This window comes from Monodelphis domestica, chromosome 1 (assembly GCF_027887165.1).
Source record: "Monodelphis domestica isolate mMonDom1 chromosome 1, mMonDom1.pri, whole genome shotgun sequence".
Taxonomy (NCBI): Eukaryota; Metazoa; Chordata; class Mammalia; order Didelphimorphia; family Didelphidae; genus Monodelphis; species Monodelphis domestica.
Window position 1 is genome coordinate 303112175 of NC_077227.1, and position 16856 is coordinate 303129030.

The 16856-nt window shown below is 36.2% G+C and overlaps 1 protein-coding gene across 13 annotated transcripts in view; it reads left to right on the plus strand.

Annotated features, from left to right (window-relative positions):
* Window positions 1-16856, plus strand: part of PACS2 (phosphofurin acidic cluster sorting protein 2) — a 414540-nt gene that overhangs the window by 243780 nt on the left and 153904 nt on the right. For 7 of the 13 annotated variants that reach the window (XM_007473321.3, XM_056821221.1, XM_016422767.2 and 4 more), the window contains 3 exons: window positions 10953-11110; window positions 11590-11680; window positions 12067-12132. In XM_007473321.3, coding sequence (XP_007473383.1) covers window positions 10953-11110; window positions 11590-11680; window positions 12067-12132 — 315 coding nt within the window. The remainder of the gene's footprint in view (window positions 1-10952; window positions 11111-11589; window positions 11681-12066; window positions 12133-16856) is intronic. The other 6 variants (XM_007473322.3, XM_056821215.1, XM_056821236.1 and 3 more) reach the window with 1 other exon arrangement.

Sequence of the window (16856 nt, forward strand, 5' to 3'; positions counted from 1 at the left end):
TCAGCCCCCCCTATCCTTAAGGAAACCATCCAAGTTCCCTCCCCTCAGTCCTCACATCTACCAATCACCTGTCCATCAATTTCCCTGTGCCAATGGAGGCTCTAGCTTAACCCAGGACCGCCCAGAGGTCTTCTGGCTTTGCACATGTCTGTTGAAGGTCATATTTTCAAATAATTAAATCTTTGATCCTTTGCTACAGCCCTTTCTAAATCCTGTTAACCTGAGTAGGGTAGAGATTGGAATAATTAAATTTTGATCTAGGCTGCAGCCCTTACTCAGTCCTGTTAGGACTGAATAGGGTGGAGATTGATTCCAAGTATCTCCATTGTATCAATTCTAAAATCAATCATGACTCAAAGAAATTCCTGTTCTATGCTTAAGCATAGGTCAAAGTCCTTTCCATTGTTCAGCAAAAGGTTTCTGTCCTAAAAGAAGGAAAGAGAAGGAACCTCCCATGCCAATGGGGTTCACATTCCAATAGTCAAGACCCACTATCAATAGGAAATTTTTCAAGTATGAAATTTCCCAATGGTGAAATTTCCAACATTTATAAGTCTAAGAAATTTTGAGGTTTACAATCCCCCCTGATGATCATTGGGAGACTAGTCTCCCCATTGATCATTTAACATAATCATTTTGTAGTTCTAAATTCACTTCTAACTAAAGATATACACAATATTCAATTTTCTAAGAGAAATTAGAATAGTGAGAGAGGGAATAGAAAAGAAAAGAAAGCAAAACCAATGTTTTGCTAGGCGCATTGACAGAAAGCCAAATTAGGGGCAGTCCCTTTTGGCATAAATGTGTACAGTTACAATAAATGTTCAATCAAAAGTTCAGTCCAATCAATCACATCCAAAGTTCATTCTTGATCTTCTTGATGAAGTGTAGGGTTTCGGCATCTTTCTGCAACAGTTCATTCTCTGGATATAAAAGTTTCAAGCTTCTTTCTTGAAGATCTTTTCTCAAACAGAATCAAAATCTTTGAATTTTTTTTTTATAAAAGTAAAATCTTAAACAAAATCTTGGATTTTTATAAAAATACAATCTCAAACAAAAAAAATTCAAAAATTCTTAGATTTTAAATTAAAATACAATCCCCCTTGAAGTAAGTATTTTTTTAAAAAAATATCAAGTTTAGCTCAGAATGCAATGTTCAGTTATGGTGGTGTATGTGTCAATTATCAAAAGAATAGAAAAATAATCAAAAACATAAGAAAAATTCAAAATAGACCTTGTATAGGTCCAGTTTAAAGTAATTTCTATCCCACAAGTATGTAGGACAGAATGCAGTAATATTTCACTTAGCCATTTGTAGCCAAGACTACAGGAAGTTGCCATAATATAAGAAGGAAAGAATTAGAATTCTATTTTGATGGGGAAATGTCATTCCCTTGTCTGATTTTTTCCTCAGGGATATAGGGAGCCAGCATGATAGTCAAGCTTTGTACTTGTTTGAGTACTTCGAAAAGAGTGTAGATACAAGGAAGTCCTACGACTTAAACATAAGTTAAGCATCGCAACCTCGAGTCTCACTTTAATATTTCTTGTGTGCTCTATTGGCACTATTCAGGTTTAGTCTGTGCTCCTTGTTTTTATCCCTTTTCCTGGAATCAGACACAAACATTAATCACAGTCCTATAATATTTTATCAATAAATGACAGGTTCCCATAGTTTAAAGCTTTTAGGCATATATTGATATTATAGCAAGAGTATATATATTAACTTGTATTACTGCAGGGAAAAATAATATTAATATTAATTATGTGTACCTTCAGTACAAAAAATGAGAAAAAAAAATCAAATATTCTGATCAAAAAATAAAAGAAAAGAAATAAGAAAAAATAAGAAAAAATCAGTAATTCAATATATTCTTGAAAAAAAACAGCATCCATTTGTCTATGGATTATTATCTCCAATTCTTATGATAAGATAGAGTCACAATTCATATGATAGGATAGAGTCAATCAGTCTGAGCAGAAGATGCTTTCTTCACATGTGAGCAGTGAATCCAAGAGTCCCTTTCTCCAATCTTTATAGATGTTGGAGTAGTTAATAATATTTGGAATGGTCCTTCCCATGAAGGTTGAGTTGCTCCAGTTCGCTTGAAATTCTTGATATAAACTTTATCTCCTGGGTTCAGGTCATGTAGAGAAAACTCTAATGGTCCAGCTTGTACTGCAGCTCCGGATTCATGAAGTTCACGTAGTTTGTGCTGTAACTCCTGTATATAGGAAGCAATAGTAATATCTCCCCCTAATAGCGATGTATAAGCCGGGGAGAAAGGCTTAGCCTGTATAGGCGGATGTCCAAAAAGCATCTCAAATGGTGAAATATGTAAGTCTCCTCTAGGCCTGCTTCTAAGATAAAATAGGGCCAGAGGGAGAATTTCAGGCCATTTTAAATGGGTCTCAGTGCATAATTTGCCAATCATAGTCTTAAGTTCTTTATTCATCCTCTCCACTTGGCCTGAGCTCTGGGGGTGATATGGAACATGGAATTTTGGAGTTATCCCCAAGCAAGAATATATTTGATTTAAGACAGAATCGGTAAAATGACTCCCTCTATCGGAGTCGATACGTGCTGGTAGGCCAAAACGAGGAATAATTTCTTTTAAAAGTATCTTTGCAACAAAATCTGCTGTGGCTCGGGTCGTAGGAAATGCTTCCGGCCATCTGGTTAGTTGATCTACAATTACTAGACAAAATTTATAACGTCCAGCCTTTGGCATTGTTATGAAATCTATCTGTAGATGTTCAAAAGGTGTGTAAGCCAGAGGACGTCCCCCAAAGGCTTTTCCACGATATGCATGTTGGTTATATGCCTGACAGATAGGGCAGGCCGAACATACTTTAGAGGCTATAGTAGTTATACCAGGGGCTATCCATACTCTCTTGACAGAGTCCACGATGCCCTGGGTGCCAAAATGACCATTTTTATGAATAGATTGGCAAATTTGGTGATAGAAACTTCTAGGGAGCAGGGGTTTTCCTTCAGATGACACCCATACTCCATTAATTTGTTTTGCTTTAAATTTTTGTTTCCATTTTTCCACTTCCTTTTCATTATAGGAAAGTGATAAATTTAAATTATCAGTGGTTGTTAATGTTAAAATTAATCCAGGTCCTTCTATGGCTGCTAGTTTTGCAGCTGCATCTGATCGGTCATTTCCTCTAGAGACAGGGTCAGAGCCACCTGTATGGGCAGAGCAGTGAACTACAGCTAGGGCTTTAGGCAGTTTGAGAGCAGAAAGAACTTCATTAATAATTTCTGCATTAGCTATGGATTTTCCAGCTGAGGTTAAAAATCCTCTTTGGAGCCATAACATCCCGACTGAGTGACAAATGCCGAAAGCATATCTAGAATCCGTATAAATTGTTGCCTTTTTATCCTTGGCAATTATACAAGCTTGTTTTAGAGCTATGAGTTCTGCTCCTTGAGCGCTAATGTTAGAAGGTAGTGAAGCTGACCATTCAGTGGCAAATTTTGAGACTACGGCAGCTCCAGTGTAATGTATGCCATCCCTCATAAAAGAGGAACCATCGGTAAATAAAATCAGATCTGCATTGTCTAAGGGAGTGTCCAAGAGATTATCTCGAGGCTTTTCTGCCATGGACACTAATGTTTCACAGTTATGTAATGGTTCTCCTGAAGTAGGTAAATCTGGAAGCAAGGTGGCAGGGTTAAGAGTTGAACAGCGTTTCAAGGTAATATTTTCACTATTTAATAAGGTTATTTCATACCTTGTAATTCTCTGATCCGAGAATGCCTGTGTTCTATGTTTTATCAATAATGCTTAAATCTCATGTGGGCACATTATTGTTAATGGACATCCCAATACTAAACTAATGGTTTTTGTTACTAGTAAGGCTGTAGCAGCTACTCCTCTAAGGCATGGTGGTGCTCCTGCTGCTACTGGGTCTAGTTGGGCAGAATAATAAGCAATTGGGCACTGAGAAGGTCCCAAAGTCTGAGTTAACACACCAGAGGCTACTCCTCTTCGCTCATGCACATATAAAGTAAATGGCTTGTTGTAATCTGGGATGCCTAGAGCAGGGGCAGACATGATAGCCTTTTTCAGATCTGATAGAGCAGACAAGTGTCCATTGTCTGCAAAACCCTGTTGCTCCTAAAATTGCTCTCAGCTGTTTCTTAGTGGTAGGAGCACTCAATTTTTGAATGTTCTCAATTGGTTTTGGAGAAATATAACGAGCACCCGCAGTCAAGATGAATCCCAAATATTCTACTTTTTGGAGACACCATTGCAATTTATCCTTAGAGATTTTATGTCCTCTTTTGTGCAATTCCAAAAGAAGGTGTTTGCTATCTTCTTGACATGTTTTTGCATCTGTTGAAGCCAAGAGTAGATCATCTAAATATTTGATTAATTTGCTATTTTTAAATGTTATATTGTCTGTGTCTTGGCTCAAAATTTGCTCAAATAAGCTCGGACTTTCGACATAACCCTGTGGCAGCCAACACCAGGTATATTGTGAGCCCTTCCAGGTGAAAGCAAAAATATGCCTGGAGTTTTCATGTATTGGTATGGAAAAGAAAGCTGAACACAAGTCTACTACTGTAAAGTATGTAGCTGTGCTAGGAATAGATGAAATAATAGTATGTATGTTAGAAACTACGGAGTGTCTCTTTATAACGTGATTATTCACTGCTCTTAGATCCTGTACAAATCTATAGATGTGCTTGCCATCGGGCCCTTTTTTTGGTTTTTTAATTGGCAGGATGGGCGTGTTGTATTCAGATTTGCAAGGCATTATTATTCCCTGTTCTATTAATGAGTTAATAACTGGTGTAATACCCTCAATTGCCTCCTTTGAGAGGGGATACTGAGGGATAGAAGGAGGTGGGCTAGATTTAGTTTTTATCTGCACAGGAACAGCAAATTTAAGTAAGCCTACATCAGAAGAAGATGTGGCCCAAAGAGACTCCGGTATATCTTTAGGTATTTCAAAAATGGAAGGCTCTTTTGCCTCCTGGTTTTCCGAGAGAAGTACAGGGAGTAAATTTAAAGATTCCTCTGGTACTTCTAATGATAATGAGCCATCTGGGGAGCAGGTTATTGTGGCTCTGAGTTTGCATAGAAGGTCCCTCCCCAGCAAATTTAAAGGGGAGTCAGGCATCAAAAGGAAGGAGTGTTGTACCTCTAGGGGTCCTACAGACACCATTCTAGGAGGAAGTCTTTTAACTCTTTGGGTTATTCCTGATACTCCCATTACATTCTCTGAGCCAATAGAATAACATTGTAAATCAGGTGTTCTCTTTAATACAGACCAGGAAGCTCCGGTGTCTAATAGACAATCATAATAGGTGTTACCCACCTTTAAGGTAACATAGGGTTCTTTAGTATGGGGAGGGCAGTGGATAGGGACAACGGGTAGTAGGACATCAGGGTCCGGGAAATCAAAGGTTGTATCCTCTGATTCCTGTGCCCCAGCCCCCCCCGGACACCATCATTGTGTTTGGGATATTCCTTTCGCACCCCCCTGAAGGGCACCTCTCTGAGGGTCATTAGTACCTCGAGTATTTTTTGGACGAGCTCCATTTCTCATATATTGTTGTTGTTCATTATCATTATAATTTTCTTTAATTGGAACATTGTCATTAATTTCCCAATTCCTATTTCTATAATTCTGGTTTCTAAAGTTCTTATTTCTATATTCATTATAGTTATTTCCATAGTCATTATTATAATTTCTAGAATTCTGGTTTCTATAACCATTATCATCATTTCTATAGTTATTATTTCTAAAACTATTATTAAACTGTGTATTCCTTCCAAACATCTTAAGAAAGGTTCTACATTCCATCATATTGTGGCCCTTCTTCCCACAGAAGTGGCAAGTAATGGATTGATAATTGGATTTCTGGAGAGGGGCAATTGTCGTTGGTTCATTATCATGCCCACTTTCTAATTTAGTCATCCTATCTATTAAATATCTGATTTTTTCTTTATTTCCTCTATGTCATCATTATTTTCTTCCTCCTTTTCCTTGTTTCCCTTTAAAACATATATAGCTGTTTTTCGCAATTCTTCAAGGTCCATATCTGACCATCTTAGGCATTGTGTTCTAAAATAATTCTTAATTGCTTTGCAAGAATTGTTTACAAAGATTCTTCTAACTTGTCTTAAACTACTCTCTTTAGTTAAGTCCCAATCTAAGTATCTGTCCCCAAACTCGATAATTCTGTCCATAAATCTGGAGGGTGTTTCTTCTTCCTTTTGCTTAATTTTTTCCAGTTCCATCCACTTATCTGTACTGTCTGCACATTCCTTCATAGCCGTGAGGATGGCCTCTCTACAACGGTATAGTTGTAGATAATCCTCAGGATTGTTATAGTCCCATTCGGGATCCTGAGATGGCCAATGTGCTGCATTACGCCCCCGGGTTTTGTTGACATGAGCAATTATTTTATTTTTTTCACGTTCACTTAAAAAAGCCTGTAGTAAGTTCTCAACGTCCTTATAAGAAGGATTATACTGAAAAAATATGTCTCCCATCTTTTTTGTTACTATAAAAGGATCTTGTTCATATGTGGGGATATTTCGTGTAAATTCATTTATTTCTTGGGGAGTAAACGGTATCCTATGTCTTAAAGTCACCACATCCCCATTCTGTCCTATTTCAGGTACTTCTCTTAGAGGAAACAGGCCTCTAGTTGAATTTTGCACCTGTGGGTCAGTTTGACAAGGACAGGTTTCTCTAGGAGGACAAGATCTCCCTTGCATTGGAATTTGGTTTTCTGTAGGAGAAGGAACATGAGAAGCTGGGATTGCAGGGGAAGGGTTTTGGGGATTAAATTCAGACAAGATTTGCACTACACGAGAGAAGCAGTCTGTTAACTGGGCTATAGGGAAGGTGTTTTCCATCTCTATTTCAGGGAAGGAAATTTCCTCATTCAAAGGTTCAGAAACAGGTCTGTTTCTGGTAGAGTGGTTGTTTGCCAATTGATCCTGTAAGAAACTTTTTAGATCTTCTAATTGGGCTTGCATTTTATCCTCAATTTTTCTTATTTTATCATCTCTAAATATAGTATTGAAGATTACAAAAATGACAGTACCTATTAATATAAAAATTTGGTATCCTGCATTCCTCAATGCCCCTACTTCTTCAGCTGCCATATAATTGTCAAAGAATGTAGTACTCATTTATATATATATATATATATATATATATATTTTGTAATTTCACAAAACACGTGGGGAGCAGGGCAAAGCAACAAACTTTCCACAGGGTTTTTTTTTTTTTATCCAGGAAGTTGTTCCTTAAGGGAAAGGATATTTAGAAACAGCTCTTCCAGCCAGGACTTTAGAGTCCTGTTGCTGAGATTTAAAACAGCTGTTTTCTGTCTATCAGGGTCACACAGCTGGGAAGTATCCAAGGTCCGATTTGAACCCAGGACCTTCTGTCTCTAGGGCTGGCTCTCAATCCGCTAAGCTACCCAGCTGTCCCTTAAGATTAAAGGGAAGAAAAAGAAAAAAACTGCTGATTCCAATTTAACTTAAGGAGAAAAGAGAAGAGAAAAAAAAATTTTTTTATACTCACGTGTTCTAGCAGCTGTGTCTTTAAGCCAAGTTTTTTGTTTAAAAAAAAGGGACTAAGTGTGAGAGGGTATAGTAAAAAGGCAAGGAATTTCAAAAGTTTATTGAGAGGATTCTTTAGACTCCCGTGTGGTCAGCCACAATGTGACAAGGAAATCACTTTAAAAGACTGATATATATATATTAATTTAAGGTCGCCAAGGAATTCAGCTATGTAATTCCTAAATGAAAACTCAAGTCAGCAGTCAATCTTTTATGGAGTTTAATTACAATAGGAGGAAGAAAGGAATTAGAGATAGAGAGAGAGAAAAAGGGAGAGAAGGGAATAGGGCTTAAATACCCCTTCTGTTTAGGCTGGGCCAAAAGGCCCAAGCCCTTAGATAGCTGGGGCAAAGAAAAGAGATCAGTCCCTATTACTCACGTGACCAAAATAGAGAAACAGTCTCAGAGGCCCCCACCTTCAGCTTCCTTCAGAGCAAGCTTCTCAGAGCACACTCCCACCACTCAGACAAACTCCTCAACCACCACCTCGAGTCTTCAGCCCCCCCCTATCCTTAAGGAAACCATCCAAGTTCCCTCCCCTCAGTCCTCACATCTACCAATCACCTGTCCATCAATTTCCCTGTGCCAATGGAGGCTCTAGCTTAACCCAGGACCGCCCAGAGGTCTTCTGGCTTTGCACATGTCTGTTGAAGGTCATATTTTCAAATAATTAAATCTTTGATCCTTTGCTACAGCCCTTTCTAAATCCTGTTAACCTGAGTAGTGTAGAGATTGAAATAATTAAATTTTGATCTAGGCTGCAGCCCTTACTCAGTCCTGTTAGGACTGAATAGGGTGGAGATTGATTCCAAGTATCTCCATTGTATCAATTCTAAAATCAATCATGACTCAAAGAAATTCCTGTTCTATGCTTAAGCATAGGTCAAAGTCCTTTCCATTGTTCAGCAAAAGGTTTCTGTCCTAAAGTAATCTTAAGAAGGAAAGAGAAGGAACCTCCCATGCCAATGGGGTTCACATTTCCAATAGTCAAGACCCACTATCAATAGGAAATTTTTCAAGTATGAAATTTCCCAATGGTGAAATTTCCAACATTTATAAGTCTAAGAAATTTTGAGGTTTACACAGGGAAGATGATAACATGTAACTTCTAAAAGGAATTTGTGTATTCTAAGAAATGAGTATGATTTATGTTGAATTGATCTCAAAAAAATGGGAGGGGTGAGGAAAATGAATATACTGGGAACAGGGAGAGGTAGATCAGGGCAAAAATCTCTAATATAAAAGAAGCACAAGGAAGAGCTTTTATAATAGAAGATGGAAGTTGGAGTGGCAGATACTCATTGTAGTCAGTTCAAGGACAGAATTATATATATATATATATATATATATATATATATATATATATATATGTATGTATGTATGTATACACAGACTTGTGTATAGAAATGTAATAGGAGGGGAAGGGGATAAGAAGATGAGGATGTTAAAATGGAGTACAGATTAAGGAAGGAAGGGGTTTTGAGGAGAGACAGAATAAATAGAAAAAAAACAAGAATATGGTGAGGGTAGAAATACATAGTAATCGTAAATGATTGTGAATGGAATGAACTCACCTTCACCAATACAGTGGTAGCAGGTAGCAGAATAAATTAGAAACCTGAATCCAACAATATGTTGTTCATAGGATGCACACTTGAAACAGAGAGATACACAATTAAAATAGAGAATTAGAGTATAATCTGATATGCTTCAACTGAAATTAAAAGGATAAGCAAATCATGATCGCAGAAAAAGCAAAAACAAAAATAGTCAGGAAAACTACATTTTGCTAAAAGGTACAATAGTCAATGAGATAATGTAAAAAATGTTTACAGCTAGTTTCACTGATAAAGGCATCTTTTCTCTCATATGCCGAGTATATAACTGGGTCAAGTTTATAAAAATTAGAGCAACTCCCACATTGCCTGTTAATGTCCTTTGAACATTTATCAGTTTTCAGAACAAATCAATGCTATCCATCATCATATGGGGAAAAAATGCTCTAAATTATCATTGATTAAAGAAATGTACATTAAAACATCTCTGAATTACCATCTCATAAGAAACAACATACACCTGTAAGAAACAACAAATTCGGGAGAGATGAGGGGAAAATAGGTCCACTAAAGAAAGAATATAAAGTTGTAAAGTAGTCCAGCCATTTTGGAAAATATACCCATAAGGCTCAAGAACTTTGACTTATCAATACCATTACTAGATTTATATCCCAAAGAGATCAAGGGAAAGGGATCTACTGTCTACTGTAAATGTATAAAAATATTTTAGCAGCTCTTTTTGTGCTGTTAAAGACTTGGAAATTGAGGGATGCTAATTAGTTGGCAAATGGCTGAATAAATTGTGGCACACTATAAACTATTGAAGTATTATAAGAAATGATAAAGGGAGTGGTTTCTACAGAAATAGTCTATATGTACTGTTGGAAAGTTAAGTGAGAAGAGCTTGGAGATGATTGTAACAAGAATGTTATAATGATGATCAGTGGAAGACCTGACTACTCTGATCTAAGACAATTAACAAATGACTCATGATGAAAATATTCTGTCTCCAGAAACAGCTGAAAAACTTGGGAGTGCAAATTGAAATATAATTTCCTATTTTTGAAAATCTTTTACCTTTCTTTCTTTTTGTAAAATTGCTAATATGAAAATATGTTTTACATTATTTTATGTGGGTAATTGATATATTGCTTACCTTCTCAGTGGGTTTTGGAGGGTAAGGGAGGGAAGGAAATAATTTGGAATTCAATCAAAAAAGAATGTTAAATAAGATTAAATTTGAAAATATTTTTAATTAAGAAATGTGAAAATTTTTTCATGTAAGTGATGTTCTCTTCATATTCTGTTATGATTTCATTTGGGAAATTTGGCTAATTGTGATTTTTCATTTTTATGAAGTGAAATAGATGAAAGGAAATTTTATTAATCATGTTTAATGTTTTTCATTGAAAGGTTTCCATAGAGAGAATTCATTTTAAAAATAACTTAAGACTAAAAAAATGTTTTAATTTCATTCATTCGGAAATAATAATTCTTCCCTTTTCCCTTACACCCAATCTTCTTTCTTCATTAGGTAACTGTCCCTCTCTTGTCTTTAATGCTTTGATAGGCTTACATTGAATTACTTCAAAAAACATTTGAAATTGTGTTGATCTGGATTGTTTGCATAGAGAGATTTCCTCTCTGGAATTTTTGGCATTATTTTCTGAAAACCAAGTCAACAGTGAGAATTGAAAGCCTGTTTTGGTTCAAGTTACAGGCATATCCCTCACATTTCTTATTGTTCCCATGATACCTGACCTTTTAAAAAATTCTTTTTCTATCCTAAATATAGGTGCTAGACTCAGAGCAAGACCCAGGAGAGCATGTTCCAGAAGTTGAAGAGGACTTGGACCTTCTGTATGATACTCTAGATATAGAGAATCCAAGTGACAGTGGTCCTGAAATGGAAGATGATGATAGTGTCCTTAGTACACCTAAACCAAAATTAAGGTAGGAAATTTGATAGAGGTTAAGTAACAACCTGGCCAGATTCATCATCCCTATATATTGAGCTAAGATAAGAAATGTGTCAAAATATTCTTTTATTCCTTTGAAATTGGTTGTTAGGTCTCATCCTCTTTTTTCTTTCTTATCCTATAAACATAACTATATTGGACAGGATGTTCATGAATAATTCTATTAAGCAGTTTATAGTAGCCTTTCCCATGTATTCGTTTAGTTGACACTAAATCATATGAGTATTGCATAGTCTTACTAAGTAGAACTTATAATAGTATTACAGTCATGAGTTTGTTTTTTTCTGGGCTGTCAGACTTGAAATCCTCCTAATTCTAGTTAACTTTACAACTTCCAACAATTTTCCATTAAATTGAGCTTTTTATTTTCTGAGAGCAAATGAGATTTTTTTGAATTTTTTAAATGAAATTCTGAGTAATTAAGATTAATATTTCTATATCTGAAATTTTTAGGCCCTATTTTGAAGGTTTATCACACTCCAGTTCTCAAACAGAAATTGGAAGCATCCACAGTATCAGAAGTCATAAGGAACCACCAAGTCCAGTAAGTAAATGATATCTAGGAAAAATTAATTTGTATGTTTAATAATAAAATAAGCAGAAACTACAGCCATAAACCTCCTTTCTACCCTAAAGTCCAAGTAAATATAGATCATAAAATAAATTATTGTATCATATTTAAATAGATGTCTGTGACTTCTTATGGGCTTATTATTCCCAACCTATTGCACAAATATATGTCCCAAATACCTTTTTGAATTTAGCTAGTTCAAGGTAGCCTTCTCTCCCAAATTTCTAATCCCCATTTTTCTTACTCTTTCTGTGATTTTTTTCCTATTAGTACAAGATATGACTTTAATCAGGAAAATAATATATTTTAATATTAATTGCTCCATTTTGGACATTTTCTGATTACTGCCTTGTTCCAAGCAGATGGACGTGCCTGAAAAGACAAGGAAGCATCAAGCTGACAGTGTTTCTGACACTATATCTTATGTAAGTTTTTGGTTCAAACCATTTTTTCCTTGCTAAGCATTTAGCAGCCCTTTGCTTACTTCTCCAGCAGCATTATTTCTGTTCAGCTTCTGGCCTACAGAAATTCAATATATACTATCACCCAGTTCGAGTTCTTGAGAGGACTAACATTCTTTCTAAAATTTGGCCTCCAATTCTCCAGTCTTACCTCCCCCTATTTTCCTTCATCAACCTATCTCCTCTTTAGCTATCCCAGACTATTCAAGATCTCTACTTTCATGTAGTAATCTATAAATATGCCCTTCTTGCCCCATCTAAGTCTTATCTTTTCTGCAAGGCGTAATCTTTATTCCACTTCCTTTATCACTTTTGTTTCCTATAGTAGTCTGAGGAGCATCCCAGGAAGCACCAATTTTAGTGCAACACCCAAAGTTAGACTTGAATTCTCATCCTGCCCAGAACTTTAATTACCTACGTGACTGAAGTCAAGTTGTTTATCTCTCTGGTCTATAGGTGCCTCATCTGCAAAATAGGGATGATAATAATCAGTAAACATTTATTAAGCTTGCTATGCAATGGTGATACAATTACAGTTGCTGATGGAAGAAGACAATTCACAAAAGAAAACTGAAAAGCAAGGAAGGAAGGGGAAATCTTATGAAGGCATGATAGAAAAGTTCAGAGAAAAGTCCAAAAGCAGTAACCATTAGGAAAAGGGGTGAAGACTGTGTTGTTGTTTTTTTTAATGGAGACAAAGGAGCCCATGATCCTGCCCTCCACTCATAGGATCCAGTCAGCAGAGAGTAGAGATGAGATATGAGTAGCAGGCAGATTTAGTCATGTAAAACAATCAGATTACCCAAAGTTGAGTGACCTTTGAAGAGAAAGGTAGGCTAAAAGTCATCTGTTCAGATATGCATGATTTCATCTTCTGAACATCTTGAGGGAATACAAGCCTTTGTTTGTTTATCAGCAATGGTATGATTTCCCCTAAGACTTTTTAGGAGATGAACTGAAAAAAACTTATCACATTTCTTATCTTGTTGACTAGGTTGGTTCATTTATTTGTCCTAAGCAGGAAATTCTGGACTGAAGTTCCTGCAGGACTAATTTTGCCTCTCTTCATATACTGTGGACTCTTATAACAATCACAACCTATCAGAACTCTTTCTCTCTAGTTTTGGATACCTTTCTTTAACTAGTCAGAGGAGCAATCCTCCTGACTCCAGTTGTATATAAGGTTATATGTAAGAATTATTAGGAAAATTGATTGGAATGGGGGATTGGAAGAGCAAGAAAGATTGCTTTAGATTTTTCTGGAGAAAAAGCATATCAGGACACCTATAAGTATCTGGAAGAGCGCATGAGAATAATGGGTTCAAACCTTAAGGTAGCTTCTTCCTCATGTTACAACCACTAAAACCCCATTGTTTTTTACTGCTTATCATTACATATTAGTAGGATACACCTAGAGGAAAATATACAAAACCATGTTACAAGGGAAAGAGCTAAATTCAGAGTTATGAAGAAGGCTCAGGTAGAAATCTTTTTTTTTTTAATGTAAACTCAAGGACAGGAGGTATCTTTGACCTTTATTAACTTCCTCAACCCTTAGCACAATGCCCAAGAGAACATAAGCTCTTAATAAATGTTTGTTGAAAGAAGTCCTGGGTTCAAATATGACCTCAGACACATCCTAGCTATATGACCCTGGGCTTGTCACTTAACACACATTGCCTGTTACTTACTATTCTTCTGCTTTGGACTCAACACAGAGTATTGATTCTAAGTGGATGGTAGGGGGGTTTAAAAAGTTTTTTTAAATGCTTCTTAACTTGGAGATAAAGAGAAAGAAATACTGACTCTGCTACTTACTGCCCATATTGTATGACCTTAAGAATTCGCTCCAGTTCTCTGGGCCACAATTTCGTTGTCTGCAGAGTAAGGGGGCTCTCCCAGATCTAAATCTACACTGTTGTATAATATTACATAATAAATACTAGGAAGATAGGGCAAACAAAGTGCTATGTGAAGCCTTGGCTGGTAGGAGGATCAGAGCTGGTTTCTTAGAGAATATGGCAGCTTTAGAACTGTGTTGTAAAAGTCAGGTAGGAATCAGGAAGGGGAAGACGAGAGTGCTTGCGCTCTCTGCATATAACAAGGTATGTACATTGGCAAGAGATGTCTCCAATGTTGAGGTGGTCTAGCCTCCTAGCCTTGATTGGCAGTTGAAAAATAGATATATATTTCAATTTGTGAATAAAAGTTTTAATAGAGCCATTTTTGCCTGCAAGTGAAGAAAACGCAGCAACGAAGAACAGGGAATAAGGGGCTCACAATCATATTCTAAGACTTTGTGCCATTAGATTAAAAATATCTGTCTATAAGAATATCATGTTACTTCCTTCTTTTTTTTTTTAAATTGGAACATTCAGCCATTAAAATTTAAATAACTCCACCTGGTCTGAGGACATAGTATCTTGCCTTTTTTCTTTTACTCTTAAGCTGAGAGTTTAGTCTGGGGACAATGACTTAATAGGTTTTTCTTTGGAGTGAAGTTTTCCCATTGTAGGCACTAGGAAGAACTAAGAACTAGAAGGGAGTGAAAAGGGTAATATATGTATTACCTACCTGCAAGATTCAGTTGAAATTTGTAGACTTTAAAATTCTTTATAAATATTGATTATTATAATTATTGGTCATCTCCTCTCACTGAACTTTTATATTTATTTATTTGACAGCATATGCTTGTTGTTACATTTGCCTTTCTTACCTTTAATAATAATGATACAGTCCCATCTAATTATATAATACTTTACAACTTTCAAAGTGCATATCCATTTTTAAAATGTGATTTTAACTGCCACCTTACAAAGCCAATGGAAAGAGATTATTATCTCCACTTCAGAAATAAGAAAATTAAGTCAGTGAATTTCATTAACTTGCTCACAGTTAACATAGAGCTGAGGCAAAGCCTGGGTCTTTTGATTCCCTCCAGTGCTGGATCCCATGCACAGTGTTGACAAGAATCTTATCTTGACAAGAATCTTGCCTTACTAGTAAGTGATCAATAAATGCTTGTTGACGAGGAATTCATTCCTTCAAGTAATTGAGTAATTACTGTGTGCAAGGCACTGAAAGCAATTGCTCAGTGTACAAAGATGGTTCCTATTGTTAAGAAGTAAAAAATTTCTACTTGGGAGCATAAAACATTCACGATACAAAGTAAAATATAAGTGCAAGGGAGGGATTTAGACAAGAACGGTGTAGACTTTCAGGGGAATCAGTGAAAGCCTTAAGATGGAACCTGACTGAAATTTCTGCAGACCGAAATGTGAGGAGTTGTGATACTGCTGCTCAGCCATCCTAACCTTGGGTATCAGCAATCAAAATGATCTGTGCCTGACACAATCAGAGGGTTATAAAAGAGGGCTTATTAACTTATATTTGTTATATTTTGAAAAAGAATAAATATTCATGGTTTGGGTTCTAGTTGTTTTGAATGCCAACACTTTCCCTTGTGACCCTTTTTCTCCACAAAGACTATAATTACATCCTGCTTAGAGTAATAAATCCATCAGGTCTGAGAAGTCAAGAGGCTGCTTCAGTGGGTGCTTTTTCTTTAATAATGGAAATGTCAGTATCCATTTCACAAAGCCTTCAGTTATGTCTGAAGCAAAAAAACATTTTATGTTCTGGTTGTCTAATGGTGTAAAAATATTGGAAAGGTAAGAGGGGGGTAGTTTATGAAAAGGCTTGAATGCCAAGCAGAGGATTGTGGATGCAATAGAGAGCCACTCACATTTATTAAGTAAGGCAGTAACATGATTGGACTTGTGCTTTGGGAAAATCACTTTAATGATTGATGTGATGGTTGCATTTCTCTGGGTACTTTCCACATTACCAATGTCTTTCTTGAATTGTGGTACCCAGATCTGAATATTGTACAGCAGGTGAGTACATAGTGAAACTATCATCTCCCTCTATCTTTTAATGCAGCCCAATTTAGCATTAGATTTTTCGACTTCAACATCACAATACTAAATCATATTGAGCTTACATGCAAGTTCACCAAAATATTCAGATTTTTTTTTCAAAACAACTTCCTTCTATTAATGCCTTCTTCATCTTCTTGTGAAATTGGCTTTTAAAATCCAAGTGCGAGACATTTATTCCTACTGAATTTAATCTTACTAAATGTAGCTCAGTGTCCTAGCCTGTAAAGATCTTTTCGGATCCTGATTCCATCATTTATTTTATAAAGCTATCCCTTTCAGCTTTATATTGTCTGAAAGTTTGATAATAGCATGTCATCTATGCCTTTATCCAAATCATTGATAAAAGTGTTAACTATCACAGGGCAAAAATCAAGATCCTCAAGATCCTTTATTTTAAGCCATCAACTACATTTTAAAAGCTCAGTCTTGCCATTCACCCAATTTTGAACTCAGGACTTTCCATCTCTACTGGTTCTCAAACCGCTGAGCTAATTAGCTGTCCTCATATATCACACTTTATTAAAGCAATCCCTATAATCCCCCAAGACTAGTTCTTCTCTTTTTTCCTCTCAACCACCTCTTCAATATCAGGAGTTTGTTTTACTTGCTAACCATTCTCTCCCTACTCTGACTCCAACTGTAACTATCCTCTCTCCTAACCCTCCATATCCTAACCATATTCCCCCTGTTGTATATGATGTATTTCTACACAGAACAATTTGTCTGGTCATTCCTCCTTTGTCTATT